General features: G+C 34.8%; 1 protein-coding gene across 1 annotated transcript in view; it reads left to right on the forward strand.

Annotated features, from left to right (window-relative positions):
• Positions 1-19,165, forward strand: part of LOC148949439 (UDP-glucosyltransferase 2-like) — a 50,030-nt gene extending 30,865 nt beyond the window's left edge. The window contains exons 3-4 of the mRNA XM_089093464.1: positions 16,247-16,466; positions 18,740-19,165. Of these exons, the coding sequence (XP_088949590.1) occupies positions 16,247-16,466; positions 18,740-19,055 (536 nt within the window). The 3' untranslated portion in view covers positions 19,056-19,165. The remainder of the gene's footprint in view (positions 1-16,246; positions 16,467-18,739) is intronic.
• The last annotated feature ends 1,425 nt before the right edge of the window (positions 19,166-20,590 follow it).

Genomic DNA, 20,590 nt, shown 5'->3' on the forward strand with positions numbered 1-20,590 from the left:
ACATAAAAAATTTAAAGTTCAATTCTAAATTTTTCCATAGAAGATATGAATGGCTATTCTATGATTGTGATTATTTACCATGAAGATAAAAAGTTTCACTTTATTTCTAATTTTTCTTAAATTCAGTTCATTCATCTAACCACCAAAAACAATAGGCTAGGTTAGGTTAGGTATAAATAAATATTAATAAATAATTAGAAACATTTCTCCATGTTTAAGTTAGGTTAGGTTAACTTATCATTAGGTTAGTTTGGTTAGTTTAGGTTAGTTTGGGATGAGTAGTTTGCTATTTCAGGCTTTTCTGAGCTAAGGTTTCTTAGTATTTCGTAGGTTTGTGTTGTCTGAAACTTATGATTTGGGATATGTAAATTGCTATTTCAGGCTTTTCTGAGCTAAGGTTTCATAGTATTTTGTAGGTGAATGTTGTCTGAAACTTATGATTTGGGATGAGTGGTTTGCTATTTCAGGCTTTTCTGAGCTAAGGTTTCTTAGTATTTCGTAGGTGTGTGTTTTCTGAAACTTATGATTTGAGGTGTGTAATTTGATATTTCAGGCTTTTCTGAGCTAAGGTTTCTTACTATTTCGTAGGTGAATGTTGTCTAAAACTAATGATTTGGGATATTTAAATTACTATTTCGGGCTTTTCTAAGCAAGATTTCTTAGTCTTTCGTTGATGTGTGTTGTCTGAAACCTATGATTTGGGACGGTTGGATTGTTATTTTTGACTTTTCTGAGCTAAATTTCTTAGCCTTTCATAGGAACCTATGATTTGGGATGGTTAATTTGCTATTTTTGACTTTTCTGAGCTAGATTTCTTAGTCTTTCGTTGATTTGTGTTGTCTGAAACCTATGATTTGGGATGTGTGGGTTGCTATTTTTGACTTTTCTGAGCTGGATTTCTTAGCCTTTCATAGGCGTTTGTTGTCTGAAACTTCTAGTTTGGGATGAATAGTTTGCTATTTCAGGCTTTTCTGAGCTAAGGTTTCCTAGTATTTCGTAGGTGAATATTGTCTGAAACTTACGATTTGGGATATGTAAATTACTATTTCGGCTTTTCAAAGCTAGATTTCTGAGTTTTTCGTTGGTGTGTGTTGTCTGAAACCTATGATTTGGGATGGTTAATCTGCTATTTTTTAGTTTTTTGAGCTAGGTTTTTTGGGCTTTCATAGGTGTGTGTTGCCAGAAAATTATGATTTGGGATGTGTAGTTTGCTTTTTGGACTTTTCAGAGCTAGGATTCATAGTCCTTCATATGTGTGTGTTGTCTGAAACCTATAGTTTGGGACGAGTAGTTAGCTATTTCAGGCTTTTCTGAGCTAAGGTTTCTTAGTATTTCATAGGTGTGTGTTGTCTGAAACTTATGATTTGAGTTGTGTAATTTGGTATTTCCGACTTTTCTTAGCCAGATTTCGTTGTCTTTCGTAGGTGTGTGGTGTCTGAAACCTATGATTTTGGATGTCTGGGTTGCTATTTTCTGACTTTTCAGAGGTGGATTTCTTAGCCTTTCGTAGGTGTTTGTTGACTGAAACCTATGATTTAGGAATGAGTGGTTTGCTATTTTTGACTTTTCTGAGCGAGATTTCTTAGCCTTTCATAGGTGTGTGCTTTCAGAAAATTATGATTTGGGAGGTGTAGTTTGCTTTTTGGACTTTTCAGAGCTAGGATTCTTAGTCCCTCATAGGTGTTTGCTGTCTGAAACTTCTAGTTTGGGATGAGTAGTTGGCTATTTCAGGCTTTTCTGAGCTAAGGTTTCTTAGTATTTCGTAGATGAATGTGGTCTGAAACTTATGATTTGGGATATGTGAATTACTATTTCGAGCTTTTCTGAGTTGGATTTCTTAGTCTTTCATAGCTATATGTTGTCTGACACCTATGATTTGAGATGAGTTGTTTGCTATTTTTGACTTTTCTGAGCTGGATTTCTTACCCTTTCATAGGTGTGTGTTGTCAGAAAATTATGATTTGGGATGTGTAGTTTGCTAGTTGGACTTTTCAGAGATAGGATTCTTAGTCTCTCATAGACGTTTGTTGTCTGAAACCTATAGTTTGGGATGAATAGTTTGTTATTTCAGGCTTTTATGAGCTATGTTTCATAGTATTTCGTAGTTGTGTGTTGCCTGAAACTTATGATTTGGGATATGTAAATTACTATTTCAGGCTTTTCTGCGCTAGATATCTTAGTCTTTCGTTGGTGTGTGATGTCTGAAACATATGATTTGGGATGTGTGGGTTGCTATTTTTTGACTTTTCTGAGCTGGATTTCTTAGTCTTTCATAGGTATGTGTTGTCTGAAACCTATGATTTGGGATGGATGGTTTGCTATTTTTGACTTTTCTGAGCTGGATTTCTTACCCTTTCATAGGCGTGTGTTGTCAGAAAATTATGATTGGGATGTGTAGTTTGCAAGTTGGACTTTTCAGAGCTAGGATTCTTAGTCTCTCATAGGCGTTTGCTGTCTGAAACCTATAGTTTGGGATGAATAGTTTTCTATTTCAGGCTTTTAAGACCTAGGTTTCCTAGTATTTCGTAGGTGAATGTTGTCTGAAACTTATGATTTGGGATATGTAAATTACTATTTCGGGCTTTTCTGAACTAGATTTCTTAGTCTTTCGTTGGTGTATGTTGTCTGAAACCTATGATTTGGGATGGGTGGATTGCTATTTTTGACCTTTCTGAGCTGGATTTCTTAGCCGTTCATAGGTATGTGTTGACTGAAACATATGAATTACGATGGTTAATTTGCTATTTCCAGCTTTTATTAGCTAGGTTTCATAGCCTGTCATAGGTGTGTGTGGTCAGAAAATTATAATTTGGGATGTGTAGTTTGCTTTTTGAACTTTTAAGAGCTAGGTTTCTTAGTCCCTCATAGGTGTTTGTTGTCTGAAATCTTTGGTTTGGGATGGGTGGTTTGCTATTTTTGACTTTTCTGAGCTAAGGTTTCTTAGTATTTCGTAGGTGTGTTTTGTCTGAAACTTATGATTTGGGTTGTGTAATTTGCTATTTCTGACTTTTCATAGTCAGATTTTTTAGTATTTCGTAGGTGTGTGTTGCCTGAAACTTATGATTTGGGTTGTGTGGGTTGCTATTTTTTGACTTTTCAGAGCTGGATTTCTTAGCCTTTCATAGGGATGTTTTGACTGAAACCTACGATTTGGGATGAATGATTTTCTATTTTTGACTTTTCTGAGCTAGATTTCTTAGCCTTTCATATGTGTGTGCTTTCAGTAAATTATGATTTGGGATGTATAGTTTTCTTTTTGGACTTTTCAGAGCTAGGATTCTTAGTCCCTCATAGGTGTTTGTTGTCTGAAACTTCTAGTTTGGGATGATTAGTTGACTATTTCAGCCTTTTCTGAGCTAAGATTTCTTAGTATTTCGTAGGTGAATGTTGTCTGAAACTTATGATTTGGGATATGTAAATTACTATTTCGGGCTTTTCTAAGCTAAATTTCTTGTCTTTCGTTGGAGTGTGTTGTCTGAAACCTATGATTTGGGATGTGTGGGTTGCTATTTTTTTGACTTTTCTGAGCTGGATTTCTTAGCCTTTCATAGGTGTGTGTTGACTGAAACCTATGATCTGGGAATGAGTGGTTTGCTATTTTTGACTTTTCTGAGCTAGATTTCTTAGCCTTTCAGAGGTGTGTGGTGTCGGAAAATTATGATTTGGGATTTGAACTTTGATGTTTAGACTTTTCAGAGCTAGTATTCTTAATCCCTCATAGGTGTTTGTTGTCTGAAACCTACAGTTTGGGATGAGTAGTTGGCTATTTGAGGCTTTTCTGAGCTAAGGTTTCTTAGTATTTCGTAGGTGTGTGTTTTCTGAAACTTATGATTTGAGGTATTTAATTTGCTATTTCCGACATGATCAATTCTATTTCCCCAAAATAATATAAAAAGTTTCCACTTCAGTTCAGATTTTTCTCAAAGAGATGAAAAAATTTAAAATACTGTTCCAAATTTTTCAATGAAGATAGAAAACTTCAAGTTCTCTTCTGAATTTTACCAAAGAACATAATTCAATTCTAATTTCTCCACAGAAAATAAAAAGCGTCCACTTCAGTTTTAAGTTCACCAAGACATAAAAAATGTAAAGTTTAGCTCAAATTTTTCCGTAGAAGATAGGAAAAGTTATACTATGATTTGTGATTATTTTCCATGAAGATAAAAAGTTTCACTTTAATTCTAAATTTTCTTAAATTCAGTTCCGACTTTTATCAAAGAGATGAAAAAATTTAAAATACTGTTCCAAATTTTTCATAGAAGATAGAAAAGTTCAAGCTCTCTTTTGAATTTAACAAAGAACACAATTCAATTCTAATTTCTCTAGAGAAAATATGAATCTTCCACTTCAGTTTCAAGTTCACCAAGACATAAAAAATATAAAGTTCACTTCTAAATTTTTCCGTAGAAGATAGGAAAAGTTATACTATGATTGTGATTATTTTCCATGAAGATAAAAAGTTTCACTTTAATTCTAAATTTTCTTAAATTCAATTCCGACCTTTCTCAAAGAGATGAAAAAATTTAAAGTTCTGTTCTAAATATTTCCCCGGAAGAAGAAAAGTTCAACTTCGATTCTGAAATTTCTCAATGAAAATGAAATAATTTATTGATCAATTCTATTTTCCCAGAGTAATATAAAAATGTCCACTTCAATTCAGATTTTTTTCTCAAAGAGATGAAGAAATTTAAAGTTCTGTTCTAAATTTTTCATAGAAAATAGGAAAGGTTATACTTTTTGATCGTGAATATTCAAACTCTATTCTGAATTTTACCAAAGAACACAATTCAATTCTAATTTCCCCAATAAAAAATTTAAAGTTCAGTTCTAAATTTTTCCGTCGAAGATAGGAAAAGTTATTTTATGATTGTGATTATTTTCCATGAAGATAAAAAGTTTCACTTTAATTATAAATTTTCTTAAATTCAGTTCCGACTTTTCTCAAAGAGATGAAAAAATTTAAAGTTCTGTTCCAAATTTTTCATAGAAGATAGGAAAAGTTATACTTTGATTGTGAATATTCTTCATGAAGATATGGAGCTCCACTTTAGTTCTGGCTCCACTTTAATTCTGAGTTTTCTCGAAGAACTGCAAAATATACAAGTTTTCTTCTGAATTTTCTTAGAGAAGAGAAAAAAAGTTAGCTCAATTCTGAAATTTACCAATGAAAATGAATAAGCTTTCATTTCAGTTCCTAATTTCTCAAAGACATAAAAAATTTAAAGTTCAATTCTAAATTTTTCCATAGAAGATAGGAATGGCTATACTATGATTGTGATTATTTACCATGAAGATAAAAAGTTTCACTTTATTTCTAATTTTTCTTAAATTCAGTTCATTCATATAATCACCAAAAACAATAGGCTAGGTTAGGTTGGGTATAAATAAATATTAATAAATAATTAGAAACATTTCTCCATGTTTAAGTTAGATTAGGTTAGGTTAACTTATCATGAGTGCTCATGATAAGCTAAGCTAACCTAACTTAAACATGGTAAAAAGATTAAATTAGGTTAGGTTAGGCTAGATTAAGTTAGGTTAGGTTAAATTAGGTTAGGTTAATTTAGATTAGGTCTGGTTAGCCTACGTACGCGCGCGTACGTAGGCTAACCATACCTAACCTAAATTAACCTAACCTAACTTAATTTAACCTAACCTAACCTAACCTAACCTAACTTAATCTAGCCTAACCTAACCTAATTTAATCTTTTTACCATGTTTAAGTTAGGTTAGCTTAGCTTATCATGAGCGCTCATGATAAGTTTTCTGACAAGACACACCTATGAAAGGCTAAGAAACCTAGCTAATAAAAGCCGGAAATAGCAAATTAACCATCCCAAATCATAAGTTTCAGACAACACACACCAATGAACGGCTAAGAAATCCAGCTCAGAAAAGTCAAAAATAGCAAACCACCCATCCCAAATCATGGGTTTCAGACAACACACACCAACGAAAGACTAAGAAATCTAGTTCAGAAAAGCCCGAAATAGTAATTTACATATCCCAAATCATAAGTTTCAGACAACATTCACCTACGAAATACTAGGAAACCTAGCTTATAAAAGCCTGAAATAGCAAACTATTCACCCCAAACTATAGGTTTCAGACAGCAAACGCCTGTGAGAGACTAAGAATCCTAGCTCTGAAAAGTCCAACTTGCAAACTACACATCCCAATCATAATTTTCTGACAACACACGCCTATGAAAGGGTAAGAAATCCAGCTCAGAAAAGTCAAAAATAGCAAACCATCCATCCCAAATCATAGGTTTCAGACAACACATACCTATGAAAGGCTAAGAAATCCAGCTCAGAAAAGTCAAAAAATAGCAATCCACACATCCCAAATCAAAGGTTTCAGACATCACAAATCCACGAAAGACTATGAAATCTAGCTCAGAAAAGCCTAAAATAGTAATTTACATGTCCCAAATCATAAGTTTCAGACAACAAACACCTACGAAATACTAGGAAACCTAGCTCATAAAAGCCTGAAATAACAAACTATTCATCCCAAACTATAGGTTTCAGACAACAGACGTCTATGAGAGACTAAGAATCCTAGCTCTGAAAAGTCCAACTAGCAAACTACACATCCCAAATCATAATTTTCTGACAACACACACCTATGAAAGGGTAAGAAATCCAGCTCAGAAAAGGCAAAAATAGCAAAACCACCCATCTCAAATCATAGGTTTCAGACAACACATACCTATGAAAGACTAAGAAATCCAACTCAGAAAACCCCGAAATAGTAATTTACATATCCCAAATCATAAGTTTCAGACAACATTCACCTACGAAATACTAAGAAACCTTAGCTCAGAAAAGCCTGAAATAGCCAACTACTCATCCCAAACTAGAAGTTTCAGACAACAAACACCTATGAGGGACTAAGAATCCTAGCTCTGAAAAGTCCAAAAAGCAAACTACACCTCCCAAATTATTATTTTCTGAAAGCACACACCTATGAAAGGCTAAGAAAACTCGCTCAGAAAAGTCAAAAATAGCAAACCACTCATTCCTAAATCATAGGTTTCAGTCAACACACAGCTACGAAAGGCTAAGAAATCCACCTCTGAAAAGTCAGAAAATAGCAACCCACACATCCCAAATCATAGGTTTCAGACACCACACACCTACGAAAGACAAAGAAATCTGGCTAAGAAAAGTCGGAAATAGCAAATTACACACCTCAAATCATAAGTTTCAGACAACACACACCTATGAAATACTAAGAAACCTTAGCTCAGAAAAGCCTGAAATAGCAAACCCTTCGTCCCAAACTATAGGTTTAAGACAACAAACACCTATGAGGGACTATGAATCCTAGCTCTGAAAAGTCCAAAAAGCAAACTACAAATCCCAACTCGTAATTTTCTGACAGCACACACCTATGAATGCCTAAGAAACCTAGCTCAGAAAAGTCAAAAATAGCAAATTAACCATCCCAAATCATAGGTTTCAGACAACACACACCAACGAAAGACTAAGAAATCTAGCTTTGAAAAACCCGAAATAGTAATTTACATATCCTAAATCATGAGTTTCAGACAACATTCACCAACGAAATACTATGAAACCTTAGCTCAGAAAAGCCTGAAATAGCAAACTATTCATCCCAAACTAGAAGTTTCAGACAACAAACGCCTATGAAAGGCTAAGAAATCCAGCTCAGAAAAGTCAAAAATAGCAACCCACACATCCCAAATCATAGGTTTCAGACAACACACACCAACGAAAGACTAAGAAATCTAGCTCAGAAAAGTCAAAAATAGCAAATTAACCATCCCAAATCATAGGTTTCAGACAACACACACCTATGAAAGGCTAAGAAATCCAGCTCAGAAAAGTCAAAAATAGCAATCCACCCATCCCAAATCATAGGTTTCAGACAACACATATCAATAAAAGACTAAGAAATCTAGCTTAGAAAAGCTCGAAATAGTAATTTACATATCCCAAATCATAAGTTTTAGACAACATTCACCTACGAAATACTATGAAACCTTAGCTCAGAAAAGCCTGAAATAGCAAAATACACAACTCAAATCATAGGTTTCAGACATCACACACCTACGAAATACTAAGAAACCTTAGCTCAGAAAAGCCTGAAAAAGCAAACTACTCATCCCAAATCATAAGTTTCAGACAACATTCACCTACAAAATACTATGAAACCTTAGCTCAGAAAAGCCTGAAATAGCAAACTACTCATCCCAAACTATAGGTTTCAGACAACAAACACCTATGAGAGACTAAGAATCCTAGCTCTGAAAAGTCCAAATAGAAAACTACACATCCCAAATCATAATTTTCTGACAAGACACACCAACGAAAGACTAAGAAATCTAGCTTAGAAAAGCCCGAAATAGTAATTTACATATCCCAAATCATAAGTTTCAGACAGCACACACTTACGAACGGCTAAGAAATCCAGCTCTGAAAAGTCCAAAAGCAAACTACTCACCCCAAACTATAGGTTTCAGACAACAAACACCTATGAAAGGCTAAGAAATCTAGCTCAGAAAAGTCAAAAATAGTAATTTACATATCTCAAATCATAAGTTTCTGACAACACACACCTATGAAAGGCTAAGAAACCTAGCTCAGAAAAGTCAAAAATAGCAAACTACTCATCCCAAACTATAGGTTTCAGGCAACAAACACCTATGAGTGACTAAGAAATCTAGCTCAGAAAAGCCCGAAATAGTAATTTACATATCTCAAATCATAAGTTTCAGACAACACACGCCTATGAAAGGGTAAGAAATCCAGCTCAGAAAAGTCAAAAATAGCAAACCATCCATCTCAAATCATAGATTTCAGACAACACATACCTATGAAAGACTAAGAAATCCAACTCAGAAAAGTCAAAAATAGGAACCCATACACCCCAAATCATAGGTTTCAGACAACACACATCAACGAAAGACGGGGCCTGGGGAGGGTCTTTGAGGGTCTGGGGGGGGCTTGCGGGCCGGGTGGTCCTTTGGGAGCTTGGGGGACCTTTGAGAACCAGGGGCTTCCTTCGGGGTTGGGGTAGTGGGATCGGAACCCTTTGGGGTTGGGGATAGAGGACCTCACGACACTGTTCAAATGAACTTGTGTATTATAACGACCACAGAGTTTCACCCTCAAATCCTCTTCTAAAATCTCTTCAAAAATCATCTTTTAAAATGTCTCTAACTGTTTCTCCGAAATAATTCCCTAAAATAATAATTTGTTCTGAAAAGATATAATAAAGCCTTAAAAAAGTATTAAAATGGTGGCTCATGAGCCTTTGGGGCACCAAGGGTCCTTGGGGAGCCCGGATAGCTTTTGCAGACCGGGGGCTTCCTTCGGGTTTGGGGTGGGGGGATCGTAAACCTTTGGGGTTGTGGTATGGGACCTCACGACACTATTCAAATATAACTTGTATATTATAATGACCAAAGAATTGCACCCTCATATCCTCTTCTAAATTCATCTTTTAAATCATCTTTTAAAATGTTTCTAACTGTCTCGCCGAAATAATACCATAAAATGTCTAAAACGCTTTCGCCCAAATAATCCTTAACGTAATTTCAGCGTGTTCCTTTTGTTTTTGGCATCTCTGCGCTGACACATTTCAAATTACTATGAAACCTGATTCCCACGCTAAAACAATTCATTGCTAAGATGTTTCTTTGAGAATTGTTTCCATTGGCAATGTTTATTAATATCTTTTGGAGTTCGACCAGTAGAGTTGTTTCCGAGGTAAAGACATTAATGACTTGGATCTATTCCTGGAGAATCATTTCTAGGCGAAAATTTTTAAGGTCTGACAGATGATGTCATTGGTTGATTGATCCGTCAAGAAAGGGGAATTAATTTGTTGTTTCTAAGGGGAATTATTGATTCACGAAAGGGGAATTGAGGTCGACAGCACAGGTGTTCCAAATTCCCAATGACGGCATAACATTCACCTCGAACGTGCACTTGCCCAAAACAACAACAACATCAACACCTTTGGAAATTTAGGTCATTGACTCCGGTAGCAGTTAGACTCAACAATCCATCAAAGTGAGAAAGTTCCTGTTTATCCATTCTCACTGACAAAAACCATAAAACAGACATAAATTACTGTTGACATCCATGAAAAACATCAAATAAATTGACCAACACACATAACCATCCAAGAAACATCCATAAATGTGACAAAATTCCTGTTTTTCCAAGTGAGAAAAATACTGTTTTTCCATTCTCACTGACAAAACCATAAAACAAACATAAATTTCTGTTGACATCCCTGAGAAACATCAAATAAATTGACCAAGATACATAACCGTCCAAGAAAACATCCATTAAAGTGAGAAAGTTCCTGTTTTTTCATTCTCACTGACAAAAACCATAAAACAGACATGAATTGCTCTTGACATCCATGAAAAACATCAAATAAATTGACCAACACACATAACCATCAATGAAACAACCATCAATGTGAGAAAATTCCTGTTTTTTCAAGTGATAAAAATACTGTTTTTCAATTCTCAATTAAAAAAACAATAAAAAAGAAATAAATTAATGTTGACATACATGAAAAACATCAAATAAATTGACCAACACACATAACCATCCAAGAAAACATCCATCAAAGTGAGAAAATTCCTGTTTTTTCAAGTGAGAAAAATCCTGTTTTTTTATTCTCAGTGAGAAAACCATTAACCACGTGTCCTTAAATGAAGAGAGTTAGGCTATGGATCGACAGCCCACACCTGGGACCTCTGGGCCAGCCCCTAGGGAAAATATTACTCCAACTTGAACATCAGGAATGAGTCTTAGATTGGATCCCTTTTTGATGAAGACTAGCGTGTGCCTAAGGACAAGATTTATGAATGCAAAAACTCGCCTCAAATGGGATTCAGGAATATCAGCACAATATCTAAGACTTCAAAGCTTAAATAATATTTTAAAACACTACAAGAATGCAATCTAGGTCGTCTGGCTCTATCGGAGGCTCGACCGCTTGGTTCTGGATAAAATAAACTGGATGGAGGTTTAACTATCAACTACAGTGAACTATCACTTAGATTTGCCCTATTGATGACAAAAGAAACCTCTGAAGCTTTACTGCAGTGGACGCCAATATCACCTAGAATCCTAAAAGACTGCTACATAAGTGCTCATGCAACTTGTCAGTAGTAGTAAGTAATAGACGTACCAATGGCACGTGTGACGAACCAAAGGATGAATTTTGCAGAACACTTGATTCTGTAGTCAATGGCTTACCATAGAATGACAAAGAATATTTACTTAAGGTCTATATAAGAATATAGACCTTAGCGAAAAAGTAGGGAATAATCGATTTTTCTATCCCCGGGCTCTTGGTGAGCATGACCTGGGCCAATGAAACGATAATGGAGCTTACCGATAGACTGACTTCGCACCTCTCAACGACATTGTCATCAGAAGTACCCTGTTTCCCCATTTGGATAGTCACAACTGTTCCTTGGCATCTCTCGACGGTCAGATCCAAAATCAGATTGACCCCTGTTTACCGAGCAAAATGTGGATAACAAGCCTACTTGATATAAGGTGTTACCTTTGGCTCAGACCAAAATCTAATGGCGGCAAAATTCTACTTTAAATGCGAAGTGAATAAAAACATCCGGCAGGATCCTTAAGTCTAGGATTTTGAGATATCGCTGGTTAGAGATTCTATCCAAGCCTCTAAGTTGGAAATACGAATGGATTTGAAGACCTGTCTTCACCAGATAATACTGATAGTGAAGATAAATAAAAGTGCAAATAGAATTAAAATCCTTTTAGTAGACAGTGATGATGATAACAGTGATAGAAATTCACAAAAATACCAGATATTTCGGTCACATATGCAGTGACCGTCATCAGTAGTAAAACTAAACTAAAACAATTTAAAACAGTAGTTTATATAAAAAATCAAATACAACTACATATTGTTTAACTATCTAATTCTTTTCATGGCAAAGGTGGAAGCTAGCCTCTTTGACCATCTTGGATTCGGTTCATTAGCGCTCAATGATATAACACTTGCACAGAGGTCATTTACATTGGGTGAATTGAACTTTACTCTGTCAGATTTTAATAAATTATCGTAGATAAAATTTAGCCCAAATTCACCTTTGTCACGATTCAAAGCAATGTTTTTGAATAAGAATTTCTTTATTTCAAGCGAAAATTTCGCTTTAAACCCCGATCCCTAGAAATCAAAGGGACATTATCGAACAAAATAAAATGGTCTGGAAAATTAAAAATATGTTCTGAAAGGGCTGAAGTAAAATCTTCAGACTTAGAATCTTGCTTTGAAGCAGAAGGAATAGAATCCTTATGCTTTAACATTCTCATTTCCAAATTCTAGTTAGTACGTCCCACATATGAGCTTCCGCAAGTACATGGGATCTGATAGACCCCACTTTGTTCCCCCAATGAAGTTAGATCCTTACCAGAATTTAGAAAACTACACGAAGTATTATTACTCTTTAAAGCTACCTTTAAACCATTACTCTGTAAAATTCTTTTAAGTTTTTCACTTAGCCCGGGTACATATGGTAAGGAACAAAAAACATCCTTCTCCCGAGTTGTCTCCAAGACTTTCTTAGAAATCTCTTGGAATATTTTTATTCTCTTTGAAAAAGTCTGGTTAATTAACCACTCTGGATACATGTTGCTTAGTACTTTTCTTAGAAAAAATAACTCATCCTCAAAAAATTTTGGAGAGTAAATAATAAAGATCCGGTCAGTTAAAGAAAGTGAACAAACCAAGAAAAGCAATAAGCTATGCATCCACGATTTTGCGACAGCCATGTGATAGCGAAACAGAACCAAGGGCCAGTGGTTACATCACCAAATATGTGAAGAAAACGATAAACGAAAAAAAAAAATAAAAGCACCACTTATCAAGAGGAATTACCTAATCGCCAGATGATCAACAGTAAAGAATAAAGAGCCGCAGATAAAGCAGTTCAAAAGATCGCCAGAAAACACCAGAAAAACTGGATTCAGTGGAAGAGATCCAGGCAAAGGAAACAGCAAAGAGAGGCGATTCAAGAGCCAATGACATTGCTGGCAATTTGACACGGATCGGTAAAAGACCCCTTGGGCAACCTTGTAACCAAACAGTTTACCATAAACAAATTATGACTCGTTACTTCGAAAAACAGTTTCACAGACTTCTCCCAGACAACCCAGTAGAGATTCCAGCAAGACAATTATTGGCCTTAAATCAAACAGTTTGTGGTAACGAAATGTAAGTAAGGAGTGACGCGGCTCAGTAGTAACCAATACCCTGAAAAACGGAATTTTGATACCAATAGATATTTCAGAGAATTGGCTTATTGTGCTGATTCCATATGGAAGTTTCATTAAGTTTAGTGTTACCTATCAAAGGCTACGAGCCTCAGACAATTTGATTATTTTGGAAAAAGGGGGGAAACACCCCGTAAAGGGCTAGGCACACGTAACTGATTTCTGGAACCGATTTCAGCATCAGTGGACAAACGATAGCGGTAAGAAAAATTTGTCGAAAAAAAAATTTATTGCGCAAAATTTTCAAAAAAAAAATCATAGACACAAATAGTCAACTGGAGTTTATTAGTAGTTGCTTGATTGATCTCAGCTTAGTTCTAAGTTTAGTTCTCAGCTCAGTAGTGGGGTCTTTCATCACAGATACATCTGGCTGACTATTTATTTGTATCCCTGTTTTTTTTTGTGATAATCATGATGAAAATCAGCACTGATTTTGTAAATCGGCACCTAAAACTAGGAAATTTTTCAAGCTCAAATCGACGCCGATTTCTTTTATAGTCGGCGCTGATTTTGAAATCAGTCCCCGAAATCAGCTACGTGTGTCCAGCCCTTAAAAGCCAAAGAATTATAATAAAAATCACACCGCAAGATTCATCTTACCAGAGAACCCTACTATAGAGATTTCAAGCTTCTATTTGCAAAAAAGTAGAATTTTGTGTTCTTCACGAGAAGTAAAGTTCTAATGCTCTTTTTAAGTGACCAAAAAGATTAAAGGGCAACTAGCCCCCCCGCCTCTTCTACCCAAAATCGTTCGATCAAACTTTGATATAGCTATTTTGTTCAGGATAGTTGAAAGGCCCAATAACTATGCCTTTGGAGATAAAATAACCCCCCACAGACCCAGGGGAAAGATTTTTACGTTATAAAATTTACCCATTGTTTACTTACAGTATTTATTGTTGGGAAGTATGCATTCATTTTTCGGTAGAGGGGAGGGGGGTAAATTCTGCTTTTTACCTCGGGGGAAATTTTCCATGGGGAAGGAATTTGACAGGGGGTGAATTTTTCAGGAGAAATTTTACACTGGAGGAACTTGCCGAAATTCCTATACGAGATTCTTTTTATATGTTTTGCTTTCTCTTTGCCGGCTCAATTTTACGCTTGGAGATGTTAAGGTTAATTGTCCTGGGTAAGTTTTCACTGGGATTGAATTGCCTAGAGGATATTTTCCGTGGGGATGGAGATTTTTCCGTGGAAGTGGAGCCAGATTTCCTGACATTATTTAGAAAACCATCAGAAATTAAATGAAAAACAAGCTTCTTCAACTGAAATTAAGGAGCAACATTAAAACTTAAAACGGACAGAAATTATTACGTATATGAGGGGATTTGCCCCCTCCTCAAAATATCACTTTCTACGCTAAAGTTTAAATTTTGTCCCAATCCTTTAAGAACGACTATAAAAATTAAAACAATAAAAAGCTTTGTTTAAACAACTAGAAATCTTTAGCCCGAAGTGAGGCGTTGAGGAGGGGACAACCCCCGTCGAATACGTAATAATATCTGTTCATTTTAAATTTTAACGTTGCACCTTACTTTCAGTTGAAAGAACTTGTTTTTTTTTTAATTTAATATCAATAGGAATCTGCCATCATCCACCAAAACTACAACAATAGCAAAGAATTTGAAAATGGGAAGTCGCTTAAAACTGAAAAACTGCTTAAAAACTAAATATGCGCAGAAATGATTAAAACTACCGCTCTGATCACTCAGGATTCACTCAATATTGCATTAGTTACTGCTAGGGTCTTGGAGGTTACTTGGAACGACAAAGGATATTAAGCCTGAACTTTTAGCGAATTTTGAAGGTAGCGAGTTGACTTTGAATCGCAATTAGAGGAGAGAGGGTTTTATTCATGAAGGACTCTAAATTTTATAAATTTGCGCAGAATTATAGGTTGAGACCGAAAAAGATGACTTTTATTGATTCTTGAGCTAGAATATGCAGTGTGTGAGCTGAAGCAAAGTTTTAATGTATGTGTCTGAAAAGGCTCTCTGAACTTGTTCTCTCAAGACTTTTCTTTTCTTCGATCCGTGTTTCTGTTTTCGGAGATAGTATTCCTCCACGAGTTTTCTATTGCTCTGCTCTAGTTTGACGAGCGATTTCTGTTTCTTTTTTCGGCTTAGTTTGCCATTTTTGAAGGGTTGAGTCTGAGGTAAAGTAATAATATCACTTGTGCCTCTAAAGCCTTAATAGTTCTTTCGCTTGTAAGAAAATTTGACTTGTTCTTTGCTCTTTCCTTAGCATTGATATTAGAAAGTTTACTTATGGAAAGAAAATCAATTTTGAACGAAGAAATAACCCTTATCTGCATTGCTGATCTATAATCCTTGACGAGGTAGTAATAGTAAATGAGATAAAATTTTTCTATACGAAACTTCTCCAATAATTTTCACAATTTTGAAAATTTCAAGGCGTCGACAACTTTATGGTTGCAGTCATCACAATAGAAAAAATATGATAATGGCTCTCTGCATAAAAGAGCTTAATTAGGAGTTCGGACGTGTTGCTGACTAAGCAGGTTCTCTGCTACTATTGTCGCAGAAAGTTACGCCTGCTGCACTGTGTTTGAACCAGAATCACAGAGTTAACTTTCAGTTTGCATGATTGGAGAACCAAAGTGGGCCGGTAGCCCCTCAAATATTCAGATAATGCTGTTGCCAACTGTTTAGGAGGAAAGTAAGCACCTTCCACCTTCTGTCAGCTGCAATCATAAGGAGGTTACATTCCATGCTATAAGAGAACCAGTGGGGGGGTCACGACCTAGGTCAGCGGACCAAGTTTAGTTTGTTTGCAGATAGAAGTTTGGTTGTCTAACTCCTATTTCATTTTACTATCTTACTTATTATTAATATATAACTTAACCTTCTCATACATGCTCAAATAAGCTTGTATTCGTTTGTAAAGTTAAATAAATAAAATTTTATCTTTATTTTCAGGTCATCCGAATATTAAAGCTTTCATTTCTCATGGTGGACTACTTAGCATTCAAGAAGCAGTTTACCATGGCGTGCCACTTATTGGTTTGCCCCTTGGCTCAGACCAAGATATAAATGTTGCCAAATGTGTAAAGGATGGCTATGCCTTATCACTGGAGTGGGGAGATATCTCTGAAGAAAAAGTATTTGATGCTATACAATCGGTAGTTTATAATCCAAGGTATTATTCCTAGTTTTATATACATACAGACACAAACCCACGTATATATTATATATATATATATATATATATATATATATATATATATATATATATATATATATTTAAACGAGCAATAATTGTAGATGTGTTTATATATTTTTTCTCGAAAACCGATCCATATTTTTGGGGTAGAATTGGCATACTGGGATTTCTTGGCCTGAAAGAACGATCTATGCAGGTCCCGAGTTTGAGAAAATTTATTAAGAGCCTTAATTTTGAAAACAAAAACCCGTGAGTGACGTCATATTTTTGAGCACGTTTCAATACATACGTCATGTTTGCCTCAGTAGTGGTTGTACCATTTTTATTGTATAATTCAAGCAAAATTACACAAGAAACATATGATTGAAAAGAAAAATCGTATGACTGACGTCATATTTATGAGCACATTTCGAGATAATAAGTTACATCTTTTCCGCCCTCCCCCCCCCCCAGGAGTAAACGTATAATTTTGATATCTATGATGCTTGCCATATTACAAAAAGAACATAGTTAAGTATAAAATACCAAGTGTAATTATTCTTTTTACAAAAGCGGTTTCATAGTGCCTAGAGGACGATTAAACAACTTAGATAATCAAACGTTACAAGACCAGTCCGAGCAGCTAAGGTAAAGGGTATTGAAAAAAATGTCTAAAGTAAAGATAAACGAAAATGAAGTACAAGAAATATACAGTTAGAATACATGCATCAGCAACAACCAAAACGTTCAAAAAACAAAAGTGAAGAACAAAGAAACATCCGGTTCGAAGACAAGCGGTAGTAAGAATTAAAACGAATCGAAAACAATAGTGAAAAACAGAAAAATATGCTGTTACAAGAAAAATATATATGTATGTATATATACATACATATATATGTATACATATATATATATATATATATATATATATATATATATATATATATATATATATATATATATATATATATATATATATATATATATATATATATATATATATATATATATATATATATATATATATATATATATATATATATATATATATATATTTCACAGCATATTTCTTTGTTCTTCACTTTCATTTTCATATCTTTAAACAAGCAAAAATTATATATTATAATTTATGAATTTTTTCTCGAAAACAGTTCCGTATTTTTTTGAAAAATTAGCGTCCTGGGATTTTTTTGCCTGAAAAAAGGATGTAGATACGACACGAGTTTCATGTGAGTGACGTCATATTAATGAACACATTTCAAGACCATGAATATTTTTGCCTCAGGAGTGGTTTAATCGTTTTTAACATCTACGGCGCATGCAAAACTACACAAGAAACATAGCTAAGTATAAAATACTAAGTCTAATAGAGTCTATTTACAAAAGGCGTTTCCAGTGGTTTCATAATATCTAGAGTGAAAAACGTAAATTTACGATTGCTTAAAATGAACAAACTGGACCACCAAATAAAACAAGATCAAGAGGACCACTTGAGAAATGTAAATTCACAATACGTGAAAATGAAAAATCTAGACCTTTTTCTGGCCTGAAAACAACATCTAGATAGGTCACGAGTTTGAGAAAATGCGTTAAGAGTCTTAATTTCGTGAAATTAATTTTCCCTGTGGTCCGTTAAAAAAAAAAAAAAGTTTTTGTTCAACCACCTGAACAATCAATAAATCAGTAATCTGGACCATCATGGGAGACCAGACCAATACGGGAATCTAAAGCAAAGGGCATTGATAAATTTTCTGAAGTAATGAAAATCCAAAATGAGAAAAAAGCGAAAATGCGGCTAGAAGACTTGCAACAACGAAGATTAAAACGAATTAAAAATGAAAGTGAAGAAAAAAGAACTGTGCGGTTAAAACACATGCGACAGCGAGAATCTGAATGTGTCAAAGGCGAGGATTGAAAATTATATTTTTCGACAAGTTTAGCAAACTCTAAATTTTACGATATGCTATACTTAAAGTACATTCTCGTATTTTAAAAAAAAATTTGGTTGCGTAACCGATTATAACATAAGCTTCATTCTGAAAGGGTCCAATAAACGTAGGTTGTAGACTGACGTTAGCAGTTACACACATTATAACACTACTTTATGATTTATTTCTTGGGAAGGAGGTTTTATACCTAGTCCCCTCCTAAAAAAAATTAGTGTCGATGGCTATATAGCTGATAAGAATAGTTCTATCTATTATAAGGATTCAGTAATCAAATGTATAAAAGCTCAATATCTGAATATAATGCTCGTCTTTTCATTACAGTTTTAAAGAGCGTGCCAATCACTACAGTACCATAATGCGTGATCAGAAAGAAACTCCAATAGAAAGGGCGGTCTACTGGATTGAATATGTTATTCGACACAGAGGTGCACCTCACTTGCAATCGGAGGCGAAAAACTTAAGCAGGCTTAAGAGAAATTTATTTGACGTTATTGGGTTTCTGGGGTGTGCTATATCGATTATCGTTGTTTTATCTTTTTACGTATTGAAAAGAGTCTTGAAAGCTTTAGTTGGAAAGTGCCATTCCAAGGTCAAGAAACAAGTGCCAACTGAAAAAAAGAAACTAAAAGGGAACTAATTTCACATTCAGTTCACTCAAACGCCACTCTAGTACCTTTCGTGTGATGTTTATTTCATTATAGGAATGTGCCAGAGCCTCTTGAGTTAAATAAAGTCTTGTAGATTTGTTGTTTGTTGTATATTTTACCAGTGGACTTCCATCAGAAAACAATATGAAAAACTCAACTCCCCTGTCCAATACCTTCATTTTCTACTCTTTTTTCTTCGGGAGGAGTTTGGGGTGGGAAACGGGGTCTCGGTTCTATTTACCAATGCCAGTTTCGTTCTTCATTTTGTGTAATTCCTTTAGTGTAAATTTCTTTCGACGAAGGTTTAATTACGACGGTGATTTCAAATACTGTAGCTGTACAAATATCAAAAAAGTAAGTTTTGAGTTAAAAATGTGGTCATCAGTCATGATCTATTTATTTATGACATATCCAAAATTGTTGGATATTTCTTTGCTTGTCGCTGTTGTTAGCTGAGGTTTTCAATCATCTTCCCATTAATCTGATAACTTGAAACTGCTATTGGTCAAAACTGGTTGTTTGTAGTGATTATACTGTGATTTCGGATGACTAACTAGTCGTGTTTCCTGAAGGTGTAAATACTAAAAGTGACATTTCGAGTTGTTAACGCCAGAAAAGGAGGGAAACCTAGCTCAGTCTCTTATGACTATTAAATAAAAAAAAAAGTTTTTTTTAACTGAAAGTAAGGTGCGATATTAAAACTTAAAACGAACAGAAATTATTCCGTATACGAAAGGGCTTTCCCCTCCTCAACGCCTTGCTCTTTACGCTAAAATTTTTATCGTTTTAAAAAATAAAGTTGTGAGACAGAGTCAAACTTTAGCGTAAAGAGCGAGGCATTGAAGAGGGGACAGCCCCTTTCATATACGGAATAATTTCTGTTCGTTTTAAGTTTTAACGTCGTTCCTTACTTTCAGTTAAAAAAAACTGTTTTTTTTTTCTATTTAATTTCTGAACGCTTTTGAATTAATTTAGCTCTGATTTTGGCTCACCGTACATGAATAATTAAAACAAAAGTTGCATGTTAATTTTACTTTTTTTTTGGCTAAATGGCTTTCTCGAAATTTTGTTCGGTACGAATTAACTTACGTAACGAACTTCTATATTCGTATATTTTTATTACGTATAATAGGGGTTCGACCCCTAGTTAATACCTCGCTCTTTATGATAAAGTTCAAAATTTGTTCCAATTCTTTAAGAATGACCCCTGAATCACAAAGGCACAAAGGTTAATTAGAATAAATAGCTCTGATGAAAGTACAAAACAAACTTTAGCGTAAAGAGCGAGGTAATTAATAGGGGGCGAACCCAATAATATACGTATTAATTTCTGTTCGTTTTAAATTTTGACGTTGCTCCTTAATTTCAGTTGAAAAAAATGTTTTTTTTATTATTTAATTTCTGATCGTTTTTAAATAATTCTGGGAAATCCGGCGTCCCCTTCATAGCAGTGTTCCTTCCCCAATGAAAACTTCCTCTATGGAAAGATTCTCCCATGCAACCCCCGACCCCCCCCCCCTGACCC

Source organism: Artemia sp. Qi Xiang Cuo, chromosome 8, assembly GCF_049724085.1.
Source record: "Artemia sp. Qi Xiang Cuo chromosome 8, ASM4972408v1, whole genome shotgun sequence".
Taxonomy (NCBI): Eukaryota; Metazoa; Arthropoda; class Branchiopoda; order Anostraca; family Artemiidae; genus Artemia; species Artemia sp. Qi Xiang Cuo.